Below are 18,919 nucleotides of genomic sequence, written 5' to 3' on the forward strand. Positions count from 1 at the left end.
CACACACACACACATACACATACACATACACACACACACACACACATTTTGCTGCTGTAGCACTAAAATATCCCAATTTGGGATCAATAAAAGTGTATCTATCGATCTATTTGACCCAAGTGTTTAAACTGAGCTGTTTTAGGTCTTGGGAGAGGGACAGCGTGTTTGTAGTAAATAATAATTTCCCCAGCTTGGTTTCTCTCCCACACGATTGAGCCTTAGAGTCCATCGCCACATGGGAATTCCTTAAGAGCTTTAAAATAACATATGTAATCCAAAAAGGTTCAGAGCAGCTGGTGTACTTAACTAATCCCTCCAACAAGTACTGTATAGCCCACATGATACACTGTGGAATGTAATTGACTGTGGCTGTTAAATGGTTTTACACAGGATATTTTTGGTGTCTTTAACCCTTTGTGTTGTTTGGACAACCTGAACTCACATAAAAAATTAATGCAATGTCATGTGATAGAGAAGGTTGGACCCAAATGCAGAGATTGTAGGCGATGTGATGAGGTTGAATCTTTATTAAACAAAAGGTGTCCAAAAAACAGCAGGCAAGGTATCCAAACAAAACAACTAAGCAACAAAGAAAAACAGGAACCAGGGGAACAAGCAACACAGGGACAAAAACAGGCAGACTCGTACACAGCAATCCGACACAGAAAATAATACAATGATCTGACAATAGACGAGGAGAACACAGAGACTACGTACAAGAGGATGAGCAGGTGATACAACAGGGGAAATACATCGGGGCGGGGCACAACAATCAGACCAATGGGAAAACACAAGACAGGAAATAAAACTAGACAAGACAAGACAGAACTAGACTACTACAAAATAAAACAGGAAACAACAACAACAGAACCTCAAAACCAACAGAAACTCAAGACCACAACAGGTTAACTGGGTATGTTGTGAAGTTATTAGTTGGGTGTTTTGGGGGGTTTGGAGATGTAAAAATAACAGGTTGTAGTTTTACATGGAGGTGCGTGCTTGAACTATTACTTTCACAACCGGTGGGGACTTCACAAAGTCACTGTGCTCGGCCATTAGAGTTCCACCAAGTTGTGTTGCCGGGTTTGCTTAGTCGGTAAAGCGGGCACACTTACATAGGGGTTTGCACCTCAACGCAGCGGGTGTGTGTTCGACTCCAACCTGCTGCCCTTTGCTGCATGTCATTCCCCCTCTCTCATCCCTTTTAATCTTCATCTGTCCTGTGGAAATATAGACAATACCCCAAAAAATATGTGAATGCATTCCTTTTAGGCAGTGATTTGACAAGGCAAGGCAAGGCAAGGCAGCTTTATTTGTAGAGCACATTTCAGCAACAGGGCAATTCAAAGTGCTTTACACAAAATCAGTTAAACAGATAAAACACAAGTACAAAACGTTAAAAATCATAAGCATTAAAAACCGGTAAAACACATGAATAGACAGTTAAAAAATAGACGCATAAAACAAGAATAAAAGTTACAGTGCAGCATAAGAAATTTAAAGAAATGAGCAGTCATTTAAAGAAAGGCAGCATCAAAAAGAAAGGTCTTCAGCCTTGATTTAAAAGAACTGAGAGGGAGTTTATTCCAGATATGAGGAGCATAGAAACTGAAAGCTGCTTCACCCTGTTTAGTTCTGACTCTGGGGACACAAAGTAGACCTGTCCCAGATGACCTGAGAGGTCTGGGGGGGTCATAGTGTAGTAGCAGATCAGAAATGTAGTTTGGTCCTCATCATTTTTGGACAACTGCCACCTTAAGGTGTCCAATGCTGTGAAAGCTTGCGCGTCATAACCCCTGTATATTATAGTTGTAGTTAGTAAAAGATTGTACTATAAACTACACTTTTACTTTTTTTTATTGAGGTGTTTAAACTGTATGTTGATCCTTGTTTGCTCTCACGTGCAGATATGACGGGTATAATCCTTTGATTTGACACATATAATACTGTCAGGAGAATGACAGTACTGTATTGTGAGTATTATATTAGCTTGGACTTGCTGACTTGCTTTTTGCTTGGATGTAAAGAGTTAACAAACAGTACTACAACTAAAGCCTACGATTCTTTAGACTTCTGGTCTTGGTTAGTGTAAATGAACGGTTGCTACTGGTCAGTTTGACTTCCTCTGAACAACATGTAGACATATTAGAGGTTATTTAATTTATACCCGGCAGCGCATCATCTCCCTTGATTTATACTACCTTGTGAAAATGAAATAAATGTCAGACTGACTGACTAAAGAGTTATGTGCATTCTTCTTGGAGAACAATTAGTTTTTAGAAATGTCTCATGATATATTGTCTGTATATGTTTGTTTTTGAAAATCACAATTCTTCTAGAATCACAATAAATGAAAAAAAGAAATACAAATCAAATCAGCACGCATGCATCGTGAAAGAATTGGGACAAAAGCATTTGGTCCCTATCCTACTACCATTGCATGTGCACAGCACAGTGCTACTCGTGACCCTGTGAATCATCTTATATTCTCCGGGCTGGGAGGAGGGCTCACTGTTCGCTGGGATCCGTGTTGGAGTGAGTGGTGCGATGCTGCCTTTGGCTTTCTGAGGGCGGGAGGAAACTGGAGCACAGCTCTGAGCCATAGGCAGAAATACTCGGCTTAACTAGGACATGACGAGAAACAGGGCTAGTGGCCGGGGCATCGCTCATGGAGAACTTCATGAAGGGACGATGAGAAGTGTGTCAGCAAAACAGTGACTTAGGGGTGATTAGTCCTGACTTTTATGTGTTTCCTCCATGTAGGCCTGTAACAATTATAACATAATAATTGTCAATTGTTTTTTAAATTATTGCGGTTTCTTTGTTGAACTGCAATTAATTGCTAACATTAGCTAAGGTCTTAAAGGTAACTTACTTTTTTTTTCCAACCCTATTTTCCTTTATGTTTTTGTGTCCGAGTGACTGACAATTGTCAATCTTTGACAATATGTCCAGTATTAGGCGAGATCGCTGCAGTCGGCAGCGGAGAAACAAGCTACAATGTAACTTAATAGGGCAATTGTCCTTTTGTATTTACCTTCACAAAAGTGCTGACAGACTCAGATTAATATTCTCAGTGTCTGACAACATAATGGAAAGAATTTCTAAGGAGGTCGACCTTTCTGTTAAAGAGTAAGATCCTTTATTTAAACAGAAAAACATCAGTGAAATTGTGTTCTCTAAACCCACCAGACTCCATGTAAATAAACAGTAATTTTAGCATCATAAAACACACTGCATATAAAGTTGACAAACAAAATAAAACTATGACATTTTTTATTTAGGGTTGTTTTTCCACTTTTCCAACCATTACAACTCTAGTTTTTGTTACAATAAACACATAGTTTACTGATTTACATGTGAAAATATGTTGGCTTATAGTAGTTTTTTTTTTTTAATGGAGTAAGGCCTATGACTGCTAATTGTTGATTTTGTTTAGATATGCCGAATTTTAATAATACAAGTGTTTATTGGTTGGAATTGGTTGATTATTATTTCAATCAGTTGTTGGCACTTGACCATATACACGTTTATTGCAACAAAAATGACAAGGGGATAATACAGAACAGAAAAAATGTGTTCTGATAATAAAGAGGCGAGGTTAACTTCATAGACGGTGTATTTGTATTATTACATTATCTGGGTTACATGACAGTGATATAACCAGTGGTTGAAGATTAGTTTTCTGTCAAGCGACTAATCAATTTATTGACAATATTTTACAAGAAATAAAAAAGCTACCGACCACTTGTGAGCATGGGAGGTGCTAGAAGGAGAGCACCAGGTATAAAGGGGAAATATGATTGGCCCCCCTGGTGCCAATGAACAAATACTAATTTGTGTTTGAATCTGTATTTAAACATTTATATCTTTTTAGCCAAAGCCCACACAAAGTGGTGTGGTCTACTTAATATAATTTGCAGTAAAGCACCAAAAGTAATACTATTCTATTTGTTTTGATCTCTGCTGTTGTGTTTTACCACTGTCATGACTCATATCTTCAGCGGCAAAAAACAGGAGGATAGTTTTCTCACTAATAATTCTGTATTTTTATTGCAGGACACCAATGAAATTGTGGCCATTAAGAAATTCAAGGACAGTGAAGGTAAGTGGACAAGTCCTCATCAGAGAACAGAGAGGGATTCTGTGTGCCGAACACTTTCTGCTGGGATGCGTCCCATCCTTGTCACTACATGTCAGCCCTATGTGATCCTGGTTTTCCCTTCTGTTGCACGTCCATGCAGAAAATGAGGAAGTTAAAGAAACAACGCTACGGGAGCTTAAGATGCTCCGCACCCTCAAGCAGGAGAATATTGTTGAGTTGAAAGAGGCCTTCCGCAGAAGAGGAAAGCTATATCTCGTCTTTGAGTATGTGGAAAAGGTAAGCTTCTCCTACAGACCCTTGCTCTATGATTTTTCTAGTGTTATGGTCACTTGTGTGCGGCGGTCATTTTGATTTATTTGGTTGTGTGCGTTTCACTTTTAGAACATGCTCGAGCTGCTCGAGGAGCTACCCAATGGTGTGCCGACTGACAAAGCGCGCAGCTACATCTACCAGTTAATCCGAGCAATCCACTGGTGCCATAAGCATGACATTGTTCACAGAGGTAAAAGCTCTCTTTTTTTATCAATGTCTTTTATTGATTTTCATTGCACTCATAAGTAGTACATTACATAACCACTATTGTTATTCACCCCCCCACCCCCATCTCATCCCAACAAATGTTCTCTCTTAACATCTATAAAAAACAATCAAAAATAAAGCAAACCATATGACAGTATCATATGTACAGACCAATGGTACCTTTAGCAAAGTTATGATATGCATATTTTTTTCCCTCTGTAGAAACTCCTCTATATCTCCTTTTTTAAATAAATTGGTTAAGTAGTTTCCATATTTTTTATACACCTCTAATTTGTTTTTAAATATATATGTTAATCTCTGGAAATACAGTACATTGCACCATATTCCTGATCCATGCACCAATTGTAGATGCCTCCATTTTATTCCAGTTAAGAGCTATAGTCCATTTCACTGCACAATCAATACAATTATATTCTTGGGGTATCAGATTTAGATTATTTGGATATTTGGATTTGGTGCAGGAAATTCATTTTAGGGTGGAAGTTCACTGACAAGATGAACATAGGTTTTTTGATCACCTCCCTCGGGAAAGTGTTAATTTTATCACACTCCCAGACACTATGCATAAATGTTCCTTAAGCCTCATTGCATTTAAAACAAACTATTATTTTTTACTTTATTAGGCATATAATAAAATTACTGAAATGGAGACAGTTTTAGTAAGACAGAGAAGAGACGTTTGTTTGATTCAGGTCCAGAGTGCAGCATTTACGTTTGCATCATCACTGGGCGGGCACCATCTGTCCTTAAGTTTTTAAAGAAACAGCTTGAACTAATTCTGTACATCAGTCTCTCATGGAACAGTGGCTTAATACGTTTTATGATGTTGTAACCAACCACTCAATTGTTCACAAAATGCGAGCTTTTTGGTGAATCAGTGTCAGCAGAGCAGGAAACCAGATGGCCCATGTGAGCTTTTGGCACACTGAATGCAACAGAGCAGGCATCCAAATGGCCTGTGGTATACGCAGGCACACATATGACAGTGTTATCCTGGATTTGATGTATAAGTTATGGTTTTCACCGAAAATTCACCGAAGAATTTCTGGAGTTTTTTGTTTTGTTGGCTGCGTTTTTCAAAGACACTTGAAAGATTTTTAGTATTTTCAAGGAGACAGATGAACATGTGGTGGCAGGAGTGATGATAGTGATGATGGAACGATGATGCCCCTCGCCAGCTTACTGTATGTGTTGCCTCATTCCCCATCTGTGATCTTCCTTCTTAGACATAAAGCCAGAAAACCTTCTCATCAGCTCTGACGACGTCCTCAAGCTATGTGACTTTGGTGAGCACCTCTATCAAACACTAACACTGTAAGAGCTAAAAGAAAGGTGGCCAAGCAGTCAAAGCTGTGATATAAAAGCAGTGTTTCCAACAGAGACTATATTTGGCTGGAACCAGTGCTTCAGGAGGGCAGCAGGCCGGCTTTATCCGGTTATTTTAAAGCTTTGTGTACAGCCTTCTCTCCTGGATCTCGGGCTGCTGCTGTGCATTCCTCCCTCATCTCGGTTATTGAAACGTGTTGGAAACGTGTTTTGATTCAATCTGGTAGCGTCACAACAAAACGAGGGTAAATGGAAAATATTGCATAGCCAACATCTTGTAGCCAATATGGAGTGAGAGACTGAAGACCTGCTGTTTGCTCCGTGTCAGCCAAAGGCATTGAGAGAACAGACATAGGCCAAACACACTCTGCTGTGAAAGTTTACGTCTTACTGCACATTTATAGTCACAGTATGTTATTTTGTAAGAACGGTTTGCATCAATGTACTTCAGATTTCTTTCTCTTACTATTAAGCATTTATTAATACAGAAATGCCAAAGTGACAACAAATGTTTCTGAACATTTAGCTTTGCCTTTTCACTCAGAGTAGCTTTATCATTCATGCTACTATTAGGTTTAACTAGTTTCTAATAAAGAAGAGTTTGAAATTTTGGAACGTTAGCTTATTTGTTTTATGCTAAAAGTTACATAAGAAGACTAGTACCACTCTCATGTCTGTACGCTAAATATTAAGCTACAGCAAGCCAGGAGATGGTTAGCTTAGCTAGCATATAGCAAATAATTAAAGCAATGGGGAGCAGTTAGCCAGTCCAAAGTCAAGAAATACACCCACCAGCACCTCTAAAGCTTAAAACATTAACTCAAGATATACCATGTTAATTAATGAGCTTTAAATAGGCTTTTTTAACCTTTGTACAGAGCCAAGCTAGCTGTTTCCAGTTGTATCCAGTCGCTAAGCTAAGCCAACCGTCTTCTTGCTTCAGCTTAGTATTTAGCGTACAGACTTCAACTTTGTATTATATTCAATGGTATGAATATAATAAGGTTACAGCCAGCAGCCAGTTAGCTTAGCTTAACAAAAAGACTGGAAATTGGGTAACAGCTAGCCTGGCTCTGTTCAAAGGTTACAAATCTGTCAAGTATGTAAAGAAGTGCTGATAGACGTTTTAGCTTTCTATCTTTATGCTAGCCACAACAAGCTAACTGGTCTCCTGAAAAAAAGCTGATAAGCCCATCTCCCCAAAATTTGAACTACTTCTTTTGAACAGTTAGATTATGACAGTTTTCTGTATTTGTACATTTATAGCCATTTTTCAGGATCATGAAAATGAATTCAGATATTTGCCCATAATTAAGAAGTAAAAATCTTCATGGCGTGTTGAACAATATCCAGCTTTAATATGACTACTTTTTCAAATACAATGTATCACAAGAGAGCTCATCATCTCTCCTATATTAGTGCAGTTGTTCCCTAACTCAACTACTTTATAACTTCTCTGTATCATAATTACCATCCAAAGATACAGTATGCCTTCTTAAAATCCTTTTTAGGTGTCTCAGCATGTAGAGCATATCATAAAGCTCCTCATTATACTATATTGCTTCCTCTGTCTTTTCTTGCTAGGCTTTGCACGTAATCTCTCTGAGGGGACGGATGCCAATTACACTGAGTATGTGGCCACTAGATGGTACCGCTCTCCAGAGCTCTTACTTGGGTAGGTCTGCTATTTTTGATAGCCTTGTCCAGGATCTGAGTCCTTCCTCTGACATGCCCTTCTAGTAGCTATTCTTTTGCCTGACCTTTCATCACCAACCCCTTAAATCTGTGGTCCCAGGGCTCCTTACGGGAAAGCAGTGGACATGTGGTCAGTGGGCTGCATCTTAGGAGAGCTGAGTGACGGGCAGCCTCTGTTCCCAGGAGAGAGTGAGATCGACCAGCTCTTTACCATCCAGAAAGTGTTGGGACCCCTGCCACCAGAACAGATGAAGCTCTTCTATAACAATCCTCGTTTCCACGGGCTGCGGGTAATGCCAGGCCGCTCTTCACTCTCTTTACCCCAACCCTCACTATAGTTCACTTTGCCGGCTCATCCCCTCCATGTAGCTCCTTTTCATCCATCGCTCTCAACTTGATCTTCTCTCTGGTTTAATGTCTCTTTCTGCCTCCTCTTTTTCTTCTTCTTCTCTTATTTATTTTCTGTCTCTGCACTCTGCTTGTCTTTTTGTTTTTTTCTCTCCTGGCTGAGTTTGCTGCGCCGTGACTGATTGGATCACAATGACTCATCGTGTATCATGTATCCTGTATGCTCTGTGAAGGAAGGCCGTGATAAGTCTTCAGTGGCAGGCTGGTGGTACAACAGACCTGGGTCATCCTTTCCTTTCCCTCTCTGCCCACGCCCCAGGATATAATTATTAGTTTGCAAACTGCCCCTCTGTGAATACCTGAAAGTGAATACCCACTAATGAGGACCCTGCTTGATAATGCTGCATGTTTTAAATTTGGGACACTTGTGGGTGTAAAAATTGGTTAATGGGTGTAGGAACATTTGGTGGTATGGAGCCTTAATTCCAGCTCTCAAATATGTGGAAGTAGTTTTTCTACAGTGAAATGTGCTCTCCAGTAAGACATGTTGGACAGTGATGTTTGTTGACTAAATATCTAGCGCCTGCTATTGTTAGCACTCACTCAAAGAAAAGAAAAACTCTTTTCTCGTCAATATTTCTATGCCTGCTGTCATTTAAATAAGTAGAGAGCATCACCCTGCCAGCAAACTTCACTGATCGGTGGACATTCACTTATTTAGCAGCTCTCTGACAGTCAAATTATCTTAATAACAGCAGAGAAGACCAAGAGAAAGGAGAAAGAAGAACCCATACAAACTGGTTTTTATTAAAATAATAATGCATCAGACCAGAAAGAAACCACACAACACTCTTGAGTGAACACAGGACATTTTGATTGTTCTTTTTATCACGTTAGCCACCTACTTGCAGCTTGGAAATGTGTGACAAAAAAGAACAGCGTCCGGACATTTTTTTGGCAAACAGCAGATTCAAAATAGTCCGAAGAAAAATTTAATCAAAATAAAAGACTGACGAGACTGAATGTGGAAGAAAGCACACGCAACAGGGCTCTTGTGAGTCAGCGAACAGTGGTTGCAAAATGTAATTTCAGGAGAAGCAGCGTCTGCAGGGTAACATTTAAAATGACAAAGTGGTTATAGTCTTTATAAAATATTTCACAATAGCATCATTATACTTACATGATGTTTTATGTTAAATTAGATACGTTGTCATTTCCCAAAGGGGTAATTGGTTTGGTTGTACATGCACAGTGACAAAAAAAGTCAGACAGGTTACTGCTGTCCATTAAACATACTGCCACAACAGTAGTGACACTAACATGCAAAGTACCAGATAGTCCTGGAGGACTAGGATTAGTGTAGTTGAGCGGTCCACTTAGCCACTACAATAAATAAATAAATGCACATATTATAGTCAATGAACAAATTAAAGCCTTAACACAAGTGATGGACCTGAAAACATGATCAATAAAACAGGTAATTCATATAAAATGGAACCATTGTTTTGTTAACCTCCAGATATTTGTACAAATGAACCAGTTCAAACTGCTGATTATTGATGAGGATTGGTGATTTTCCCTTTTTGAAGATCAATAACTTGCCCCTTTGTCTTACTAATATTTACAGCATAAACAAATCTTAGTTGATTTTGGCGACCCCTGTGGACAATAGCGATAATTTTGTCTTGAGCCCAAACCACAAAATATAACGTAAAAAAGTACACATATATAAATAAATATATAAAACATAATATATAGGTATATAACTGCTCTAAAGCTCCATAAATGTTCTACTTACAGCAAAACTTTGCTTGGAAAAATGTCTATATCCTTGATGTTGCACTTCCCGTGCTGTAGGAAATTCCGCCGGATGCATGTATTTGCACCGATTTCCGTTTCCTTCCGCTTTCTTTTTTGTTGGAATTTTAAACTGGTGTATTTCTTGACCATGGTTAGCTGCTCCTCAGATCTCTGCAGGGTAAATTGAGACAGCTAGCTAACAGCTAGCTGGTTTTTAAGAAGTAAAATAGAGCACGTTTTTCTCCCATCCCGGAATGCTGCGTGGCGTAGCCAGACCCTCCTCCACTCCGCATCGTGCAGATAGTCTGGCAAAGCGAGACTAGGTGTACGTTAATCGTGTGATCTCATTTCTCGGGGACCCGGGGACAGGCGTTAAGAATAGCACTATAGAAATAGCCAACGTCAAAGAAAACAAGCTGATTACACATACTGTACTCCATTACACACGAAGCACAGGGGGCTGATTTTGCTGGTCTTTCTACAAAGTAGTGTTTATTCCATCATTTATCACTTAGCCATTTGTTGTGGCTACATTTCATTTGCTATACCTACATCCACTGTTTCTTGTTTTAGTTCCCTGCTGTGAACCACCCCCAAACCTTGGAGCGCAGATACCTGGGAATCATCGGGGGAGCCCTGCTGGACTTGCTGAAGGTAGGGATCACAGTTCTGGCAAAGCTGCTCTACTGCATTGATGTTTTTATTTCTGCCTTTTTTCAGTTTCAGTTTATCTCACATGCTATCGTTAAAATGGATTCTCTAAAAACCCCAATTTTTCACCAACTACATATCTGATAATTGCAGCATTATCAATGTGTTAATGTCGTGACTGCATGATGCCTCTTCACTCCATCAGCATCTTTCAGCTCGGATCCTGGTCCCAGCACTGCTGTTATTGCCGTGCCTGCACTGTAAACAGGGGCTCCATGTCAAGAATGTGGGCTGTGCTTGTGCTTTTGCGCTTTTTCCCAGCAGATAATGACTCACTGCTAACATCATCATCATCTCAGGACTGACTTCAGCAAGGGCAGTCATCTCTCTCATCACTTATCGGGCTTCCTTAAGTTGAGTTTAGATAATGATTTGACAAAATATGCCAATGCTAATTTCTAATGCAAAGCTGTATGACTTGCACAGAGTAACTGTCTGCTTGAAAAATAACTGCAGCTATAACTTTGTATAACTGCCGCTTGTAGAGTTCATAAACTGTCCTCGGTTTACAGGTTTTATTATGCCTCAATGCTGGCTGCAGCCGTGGCCCAAATCACATTGTCACATTGTCACAATTTTAATAAAGAATTTGCTTCAAAGTCTTATCTAGATATATTATATGAGTCTGGACAGACATGGATGTAAACTGCAACTTGACTGGTTGGGGCATGCAACCACAAGGCAGTAATTTTAATTTAGAGTGCCTTTATACAGGATTCAGCTTTCATTACTTTATGGAGACAGGTTATCAAACATATCTATTTGAGGAAGACAAAGGCGAATGTCACAAATCATATTTCCTATAATTTTTGGGGGCTTTTTTGTGAATGCGAGTCACAATTAAATGTAGCAGCAGCCTAATTTTTATGATAATGGTGATGACTCATGATAGCATCACAGTTTGTTTGTGCAGTCTGGATGCTCGGAGTGTCTCCACGACTCACGGGCTCTCTCTGTGTTTTTGTGCATTAGAACCTGCTATTGCTGAACCCGACAGAACGCTTTCTCACAGAGCAAAGCCTGAACCACCACGCCTTCCAGACCCTGCGGCTGGTGGAGCGCCCCGGCCCACCCACACCTACACCTGTACGCTCCTCCAAGAGAAAACCTCACCATGGAGACAACACCACCCCCAGCAGGTCAGTAGTCCGCACTATGGCTAGTTTAAGCTTGCCAATGTCTCCATGTTGTTCAGATGGATAAGTGAAAGCGTTTTGTCTCATGCAAATGTGACTGGTTGTTTTCAGTCAACAAACCTCCTAAGGACCATTATCTGCGTTATCTATAAGAGTCGTGACATTTTTGCAGAATGTTTTGCCCTTTGTTAGATGATTTAGACTTTTTCTGTTTGGTTTGTGTAATTCTGCCATAAAACAACCAACAAATAAAACACGTATCATTCACCAAAATAACAAACACGCAAGACTCAATCCAACATCCAACTAGAGCTGACAGAGGAGGTAACAGTTCATTTTCACATTCACCACATAACACAAACACATATGGACCCTACATATTTAAAAAAAAAATGCACGTAAAAAAGGTTTTGTGTCAGGGCACCTTTAAAATATCTTCTTTACATATCGGTCCTGGCCTGTCACATCATGAAAAATTTTAGCTCCCACACATTGAAACGATTTAGATCCTAAAGAGCTGTATCTATCTATCTATCTATCTATCTATCTATCTATCTATCTATCTATCTATCTATCTATCTATTTTGACTATGACTAGGATTACACCTATGCTGGTCTCTAGTGCACTCAAACACCTGTAAATAGCCTGGTTCCTGGCCACTTAGGCATTTATAAAAAATGACTTGCTGCTAGATACTGAATCCTGTAAGCAGTGTAACCATTTGCTATACTTAATTTGGTTCTTTTATTGTAATCAATGGTATAATGTACAGTATCATCGTACTTTGTACAATTTATAAGTGGTACTGTTGTTGCTTATAAAGACCCTAGTAATATAAATTACATGCGTAGTCAGTTCTTGATTGTATCATTGCCAGCATAACATTTTCTTGTTACTAACATGAAGAAAACTTTTTTTTCTATTTAAAAAATGTAGAGATGCATTAGACTTCTTGTACTAATGGCATGGGACATTAAGAAATCGGATTTGAGCAAGTTTAGTATTTACTATTTGGGACATAAGATTTATTCAGAGTCTCTTGTCTACTAGTCATGTACTTAATTTCAACATTTTATAGATTTAAAGACATTTTTAACTCACCAACAATGCTGAATTGTTATACAGAAAGAGCTCACAATCAACTGCAGTTTTAATATCATTTACATATAGTATAGTAGAAGTAGTAGTAGTAGTAGTGGTCCTAAGGTGTATCCCTGTGGAACACCACACGGGACTTCTCCTGGATCTGAGAAGAGGCCAATAATATTTACTAATTGAATATGAGTACCTAATACAACAAATAGCTACCAAATGAATTAAATGTAAAGGGTTATGAACAGTATGTTGATGTAGGTTCGTTTTCTCTGCTCTTGCTCAGGAGCCATGGGGGAAAGAGCTCAGGAAGCCATCGCTCCAGCAGCAGAGAGTGCTCTAGCTTGCCTCGACACGAAGACCCCCACCCCAGCAACGACGGCTTTCTCAACGGCAACATGCCTGGAGCGATCAACCTCAGTCCCACCCTGCATCCCAAGAACTACCAGCCGCAGATCTTCAACCACTCCACGTCGTGCAACATGGACCTGGCCAGCAGCAACCTGCCTCATCTGCTCAGCCCTGGCGAAGTAAAGAGCAAGGGCGACTTCGACATGAACCTGGGGTCCAAGGTGTCCGACGGCCCCGGAGCCAAGTACCTCAAATCCAACTTCCGCTCACAGCAGAACCGCCATTCTTTTGTTGAGGGGAAGACCAACACGCTTCAATCAGGGGAGAAACACAGTCGACACAGCTACATGGAGTCCCACAGCTCCACGCCCTCCTCCTCCAAGTTTGCCTACCTTAACTTGTCCAAAAGTTATGGCACACTTAGCGATGCCAAGTCAGTGGGGAACTTAAATGATGTGCATCTTTATGCCGATGAGCCTACATCTCGCTATTTTCCCACAAGCTGCCTGGACCTCACAGCCCCGAGCAGCCCAGCACCCCGCCGAGCGGACAGACTGGGACCCGGCACAGCTGGCAGAGGAAGCATGCGCGCAGAAAGAGAGAGCAACACCCTGGACTCGTCCTGCAGGCGCTCCTCCACCCGCCACAAGGCTTCAGAGGAGGCCAAGTCGCCAGATGCCCTAGACCCTGGGGAAAGTGGTGTCGAAAGGAGCCATGCTCACTCTCTGTCCGCCCCACATGACCCTCTGCCTTATGGTCAGGGATACACCAGCCCTTTCTCCTCCCAGCAGCGGCCACACCGCCACTCCATGTACGTACGGAGGGACCATCAGAGGACACACGGGGCGGAGGAGGGGCTGGTGGTGGGGCAGGGCATGCCCACAAGAGCCAGCAGCCTCCAGCTCCTGTCTCCTCAGCTGCAGCACCGCACGCTGCCTCGCCACTCTGGGGGAACTTCCAGAGAGGAAGACATGAGCAGGGTCAGTCATCAGCCTACATCCAACCTCTCAAACCTCAAGGAAAGCCTAAGCCTACATGATCTAATCCTATCAAATGCCTACACCATGTTGTGTTGGATGACTCTGCCTCTCAGTCTCAGTTTCTACAACAGTGCAGCCAGGATTTATTCTGGTGGCGTCTGAAAATATCATGATCTGTGTTTAGGTGTTTCAGCCAGATCTTGTTAGACAATTTCCCAGGTTTGTAGGAATGGCAGGATAAACATCCAATGGGCATTGCAGGTGTTGAGAGTGTGCTTTTCTTGTTCTGATATACAGTGAATTGTGCTACCTGTATATTTATATATACTGTATATACACATATAGTATATATTGTGTGCGCAGTGTATTTTTATGTGTGCTGCTGCAAAGCTGAGCTCACTTCATGCTTCACCATGTCTCCATTAACAGAGCGAACAGGCACCCACTGAGGTCACCCACGGCAGACCCCCAATAAGGGATTCCACAAGGGACAACACAGCATCTTTTCACACACAGCGGCAAAAAAGCGAGGTCCGACATTCAGCCTGCACCCACCATTCCCCACCCACATCCAGTCTTCCGAGAGTGGGATTGTGGGTGGATACTGCTGTCATGAACTTCTCTTTCTGTCTCTCTCTCTCTCTCTCTCTCTCTCTCTCTCTCTCTCTTTCTTTCTGTCTCTGCGCATCAGATGCCTCTTCATTTTCTGTGTGCTTTGCTTCCTTTTAATGTGACTACTTATGATTGCACAGTCAAGCTTGTCATCCATGCCCTTTCCGTTTGATTCTGAATACATTTATAGCCTCTACAGATGTCGTTTTTTTATTATAATGACCACTTGTAAATCAATACGCCTCCTCTTTTTTTCTGTTCTGTCAGGTAAATAAAAATATCAGCTCAGATAGAGAGGCATGCAAAGCAGTTGGCCTTTTGTTTTCATGTGACTGGATCTTCTGTTGTGACTCAGGTTGGCTTATACCACGACCAGCAAACAGAAGATGGGGGCTCTTCTAAAGAGAACCGCAACATCTACAGTGAATCCATGCCTAGGAGGGTGGGCAGCTTCTACAGAGGTTGGTTTAGTCAGTCTGGTCGTGTCTTTCTTACACTACACTGTGGAGACCCAGATGTCAATACAGATATTCAAGCATCAGACACTTACAGCACACAGTGTCTTTTTCAATAACTCAAAGGGACAGCGCTGTATCAAATTCTACTCAGTGGGTTTGATGAACTGGATTCGGTTCTCTATTGTTGTCTCTATTGTCTATAATTTCAGTTCTTAGCTGCAGATTGCTAAAAAACACCACAGTCCTTCGCTAGTTATATCGCAGTTTATTTTAATTTAATTCATATACTGTACAGTATTTGCCACAGTTTGCTGTGGGACAGATTGAAAAAAATGGAAACCGAATTTGTTTGTTTTACTTTGAATGAACTTTTTGTCGTTATTTGTTGAACAGTCCCTTCTCCCCGGCCAGACAACTCCTTTCACGATAGCAGGGGTCAGAGCCGGGGCTCTGGCCTGTCTGGAGACGGCAGCAATTTGACAAACCACTCCAAACGTCAGCCAGCATTTGACCCCTGGTAATGATCTCTTCTGACTACAACTACAACAGAACATAGTTTATTTTTCTGTAAAAAAGAACATCTCCTTGACAGCAACACAACTTTGTTCATGCTCTGGGAAACCATTTTATGGTGGATTCAATCTCACACACTGGTCACAGAAATGGCCAGGTCTCATTTGGAGTTGAAATGATGGTGTTAGATTTTTAGTTGGTTTTCACGCTCAGTGGCCTTTTGTTTTGTTTTCAGGACTGGCCCAGATACTGTAGTACTGAACCCCTCTGAGCCATCCAAAGAAAAGGAGAAGCAGGGTTTCTTCAGAGCAATAAAGAAGAAAAAGAAAAAATCTCAAATGGTAACTTGTTCTTTCGAGTACCTCTGTGGATGTAAGCCACATCTGGATGCACTATTCTATGCATATGTTCTGCGATGTCAATACCTTGATTGTGCAGCTGTCTGTCTACATACTATATCTCCTCCCCTGCTTTTCAAATGGTTAATGCTTTGGCCTTATTACAGACATATATAAGCATTTCTTCTTGTTGTCATGTGCATCCTGTGCCACCAGTCACGTGCCTCTATATTACAGATGCAAGTCCCTGAGGGAAGGCCTCCTGTCATCAAGAAATGTCTTTTCCCTCTGTTTAGCCCAATGAATAACATAAAGCATAGTTCCTCTGTGCGAGTCCTCCCTGTAGTGTCCTCTCCCATGGTACATGCTGTTTTACACTCTCCTACTCACCTCATAACTCCACCTGACATCGCATGCATTAACAACAACAATCCAGACTGTTTCAGTGATTCAATTTAAGTGTATTTTCAGTGGTTTTCTTTGATCATTTTACAAGGGAAAATTCATTCACTAATAAGGAGTTGTCAACACAAACCAGTCAGATCCATCTGTGGGGTACAGTATCAGTACAAGTATTATCAGTAATTAAAAATTAGGCAGTAAAGTGCCTGTTTTGAATGTTCACATTATTGATGTTTGATCATTTTGTAAAAGTGGATCATACTCTTGGAATTTTTAATTTAATGAAGCACAGGGCTGTTCACAAGTTATTCTTCCCCAGTTAAATGAATGGATGTGGCTGGTTGTTGTTTTTGTGTTCAGTCCATTTGATCGTACACACAGCCCTAACAGCATGCCTCTGGTTATGAGCTCAGGATGATTGGGAGCACTCTCGCTTGGGTTAGGCTCATGAGATTTGAGGAGTGTGTGTGCCTGGTTACACTCATGTGCAGGGGTGAAATGTAACTAAGTACATTTACTTAAGTACTGTAAGTCAAGTACAGATTTGAAGTACTTTTCCTTTCATGCCACTTTCTACTTTTCTTTCACTACATTTCAGAGAAAAATATTCTACTTTTTACTCCACTACATTAATCTGAGAGCTTTAGTTATTACTTTACAAATTAGGATTTTTGCTCACAAAACACATGTAGTTTATAAAGTACAATGTTTTATTATAAATTAAACTGCTGAAGTGATTAGACCATTTAACACGTAGTTGATTGACAGAACTGTTTGGATTGTTTCCAGTTTCTAAAAATGTGAGGATTTTTCAGCATTAAGTACATTTACTTTTAATATGTCATAAATACATTTTCTGATGATACTTTCACTTAAGTAACATTTTCAATGCAGGACTTTTACTTGTAACAAAGTACTTTTACAGTGTGGTATTTTTATTTAGGTAAAGGATACGAAATAAGTCTTCCACCACTGCTCACTTGAAGCTTTACTTCTTACCAACATCACACAGGCACATTTGATCAACTTCTCTGCTGCTCTCAAAGTGAATTTTAACCAGGCCATGATCTGATTGTTATTATTCAGCATAGATCAGGAGGGAGAAGGAACCAAAAGATTTGATAAATAGAAAAGCGAGCACATTTTGACTTGTTAAGCTGACTGTCAGTGGCAGTAATGGTTCAGCATAAAACAGGTGTTTAATACTCTTTCTTCCCCTCACATTTCTATTTATATGTGACAGTCTGTTCAGATGCTGACAGGGGGTTAGTGCTGATGACAGAGCACAAATAAATGCAATCTGGCCAGAAGGAATCAGGCAGTCAGACTCACAGTTGGTGGAAAATAGTGTTTGCTGAATAAGGAGTAGATCATTTGAAAAATACCAAGGGTTCAGGTATGGTATGGTAAGGTATACATGTAAATATCTACAATCATCCAGATCAATTATTAACAATAGGAGTTGTCTCTTGTCTTCCTCTGATCACTGAATGCTTAGGGTTTCTGGCACCAGATGCATGCTATTTTTTATGACTTCACTGCTCTTGAAACCAAACAAGGCCTATTACCAAAAATAACCTAAAACAATTTATGTCCATGGCATGTTAACACATGTAAAGGATAACATGACACACACACAAATGTGTTTCTCTTTGCTAATTTTTAAGGTTTTAATAGCACATTCTGTGTGTCTGTTGTTGTCCTTGACATTGAGGATTAAATGATATTCACACCCAATGTGTCAAAGGTTCCTAGTGAAGGGGTGGATACAGTCATCCAGAAGTCCTCCAGGTCCTCTGGTCACCAGAGCAGCCGCCACAGGACCCGCGACAAGAGCAGAGACCGGGACCAAGAACGAGACAGGGATAAGGACTGGCCGCCTGAGAAACTCTCTGATTCACACTCTCCGGTAAGTCTCAAAGAAAAAAATAAAAGTCTTTTCTTGTTTTCGAAATGTGTTTTTGTTTCTTGTTTTACATGCCAGACATGTGAATATGCCTTTTCAGAGTCAGCCATTGAAGTCTCTGCGCAAACTCCTGCACCTTTCCTCCTCGTCCTCCAACCAGACTGCACAGTCTGATATGCGCTACCAGCCACTGCCTAACCCAGCCTCTGGTCAAGGTGGTTTCACAGAAAGCCGTGGCCACTCAGGGGTCAGTACGCCCCAGCTGAAGAGCCGACAGACGGCCTACCCGCTGCCCGGACAGCTGGAATCTGGCTGGCACACATCAGCCCTGGGTCGCCCCGATGGAAACCCCTACCCGGAGCAAATGAGCATCAAGGGAGGCCAGAATGGTCACGGCTTCGGACGCCCCTCCAGGTCTCGTATGCCAAACCTCAACGACCTGAAAGAGACGGCTCTGTGATCTCCCATCACCCGACTGCGCTCAGATCCACTTCAGACTCCTCCGTTTACCCTCCGTTGCTCCTACACGTCCCTTGCGTAACAATACACCTGCTAACTACACACACACACACACACACACACACACACACACACACACACACACA

The 18,919-nt window shown here is 41.0% G+C and overlaps 1 protein-coding gene across 6 annotated transcripts in view; it reads left to right on the top strand.

Moving 5' to 3' along the window:
* The window catches only part of LOC116696038 (cyclin-dependent kinase-like 5), a 39,989-nt gene extending 21,076 nt beyond the window's left edge, over positions 1–18,913 (top strand). For 3 of the 6 annotated variants that reach the window (XM_032526706.1, XM_032526707.1, XM_032526708.1), the window contains 16 exons: positions 4,060–4,105; positions 4,245–4,381; positions 4,487–4,607; positions 5,872–5,931; positions 7,556–7,646; positions 7,767–7,956; positions 10,388–10,468; positions 11,498–11,664; positions 13,041–14,085; positions 14,515–14,616; positions 15,053–15,158; positions 15,549–15,672; positions 15,904–16,009; positions 16,244–16,366; positions 18,156–18,317; positions 18,415–18,913. In XM_032526706.1, coding sequence (XP_032382597.1) covers positions 4,060–4,105; positions 4,245–4,381; positions 4,487–4,607; positions 5,872–5,931; positions 7,556–7,646; positions 7,767–7,956; positions 10,388–10,468; positions 11,498–11,664; positions 13,041–14,085; positions 14,515–14,616; positions 15,053–15,158; positions 15,549–15,672; positions 15,904–16,009; positions 16,244–16,366; positions 18,156–18,317; positions 18,415–18,774 — 3,021 coding nt within the window. In that variant the 3' untranslated portion in view covers positions 18,775–18,913. The remainder of the gene's footprint in view (positions 1–4,059; positions 4,106–4,244; positions 4,382–4,486; positions 4,608–5,871; positions 5,932–7,555; positions 7,647–7,766; positions 7,957–10,387; positions 10,469–11,497; positions 11,665–13,040; positions 14,086–14,514; positions 14,617–15,052; positions 15,159–15,548; positions 15,673–15,903; positions 16,010–16,243; positions 16,367–18,155; positions 18,318–18,414) is intronic. The other 3 variants (XM_032526709.1, XM_032526712.1, XM_032526710.1) reach the window with 3 other exon arrangements.
* The last annotated feature ends 6 nt before the right edge of the window (positions 18,914–18,919 follow it).

This window comes from Etheostoma spectabile, chromosome 9, assembly GCF_008692095.1.
Source record: "Etheostoma spectabile isolate EspeVRDwgs_2016 chromosome 9, UIUC_Espe_1.0, whole genome shotgun sequence".
Lineage (NCBI taxonomy): Eukaryota > Metazoa > Chordata > Actinopteri > Perciformes > Percidae > Etheostoma > Etheostoma spectabile.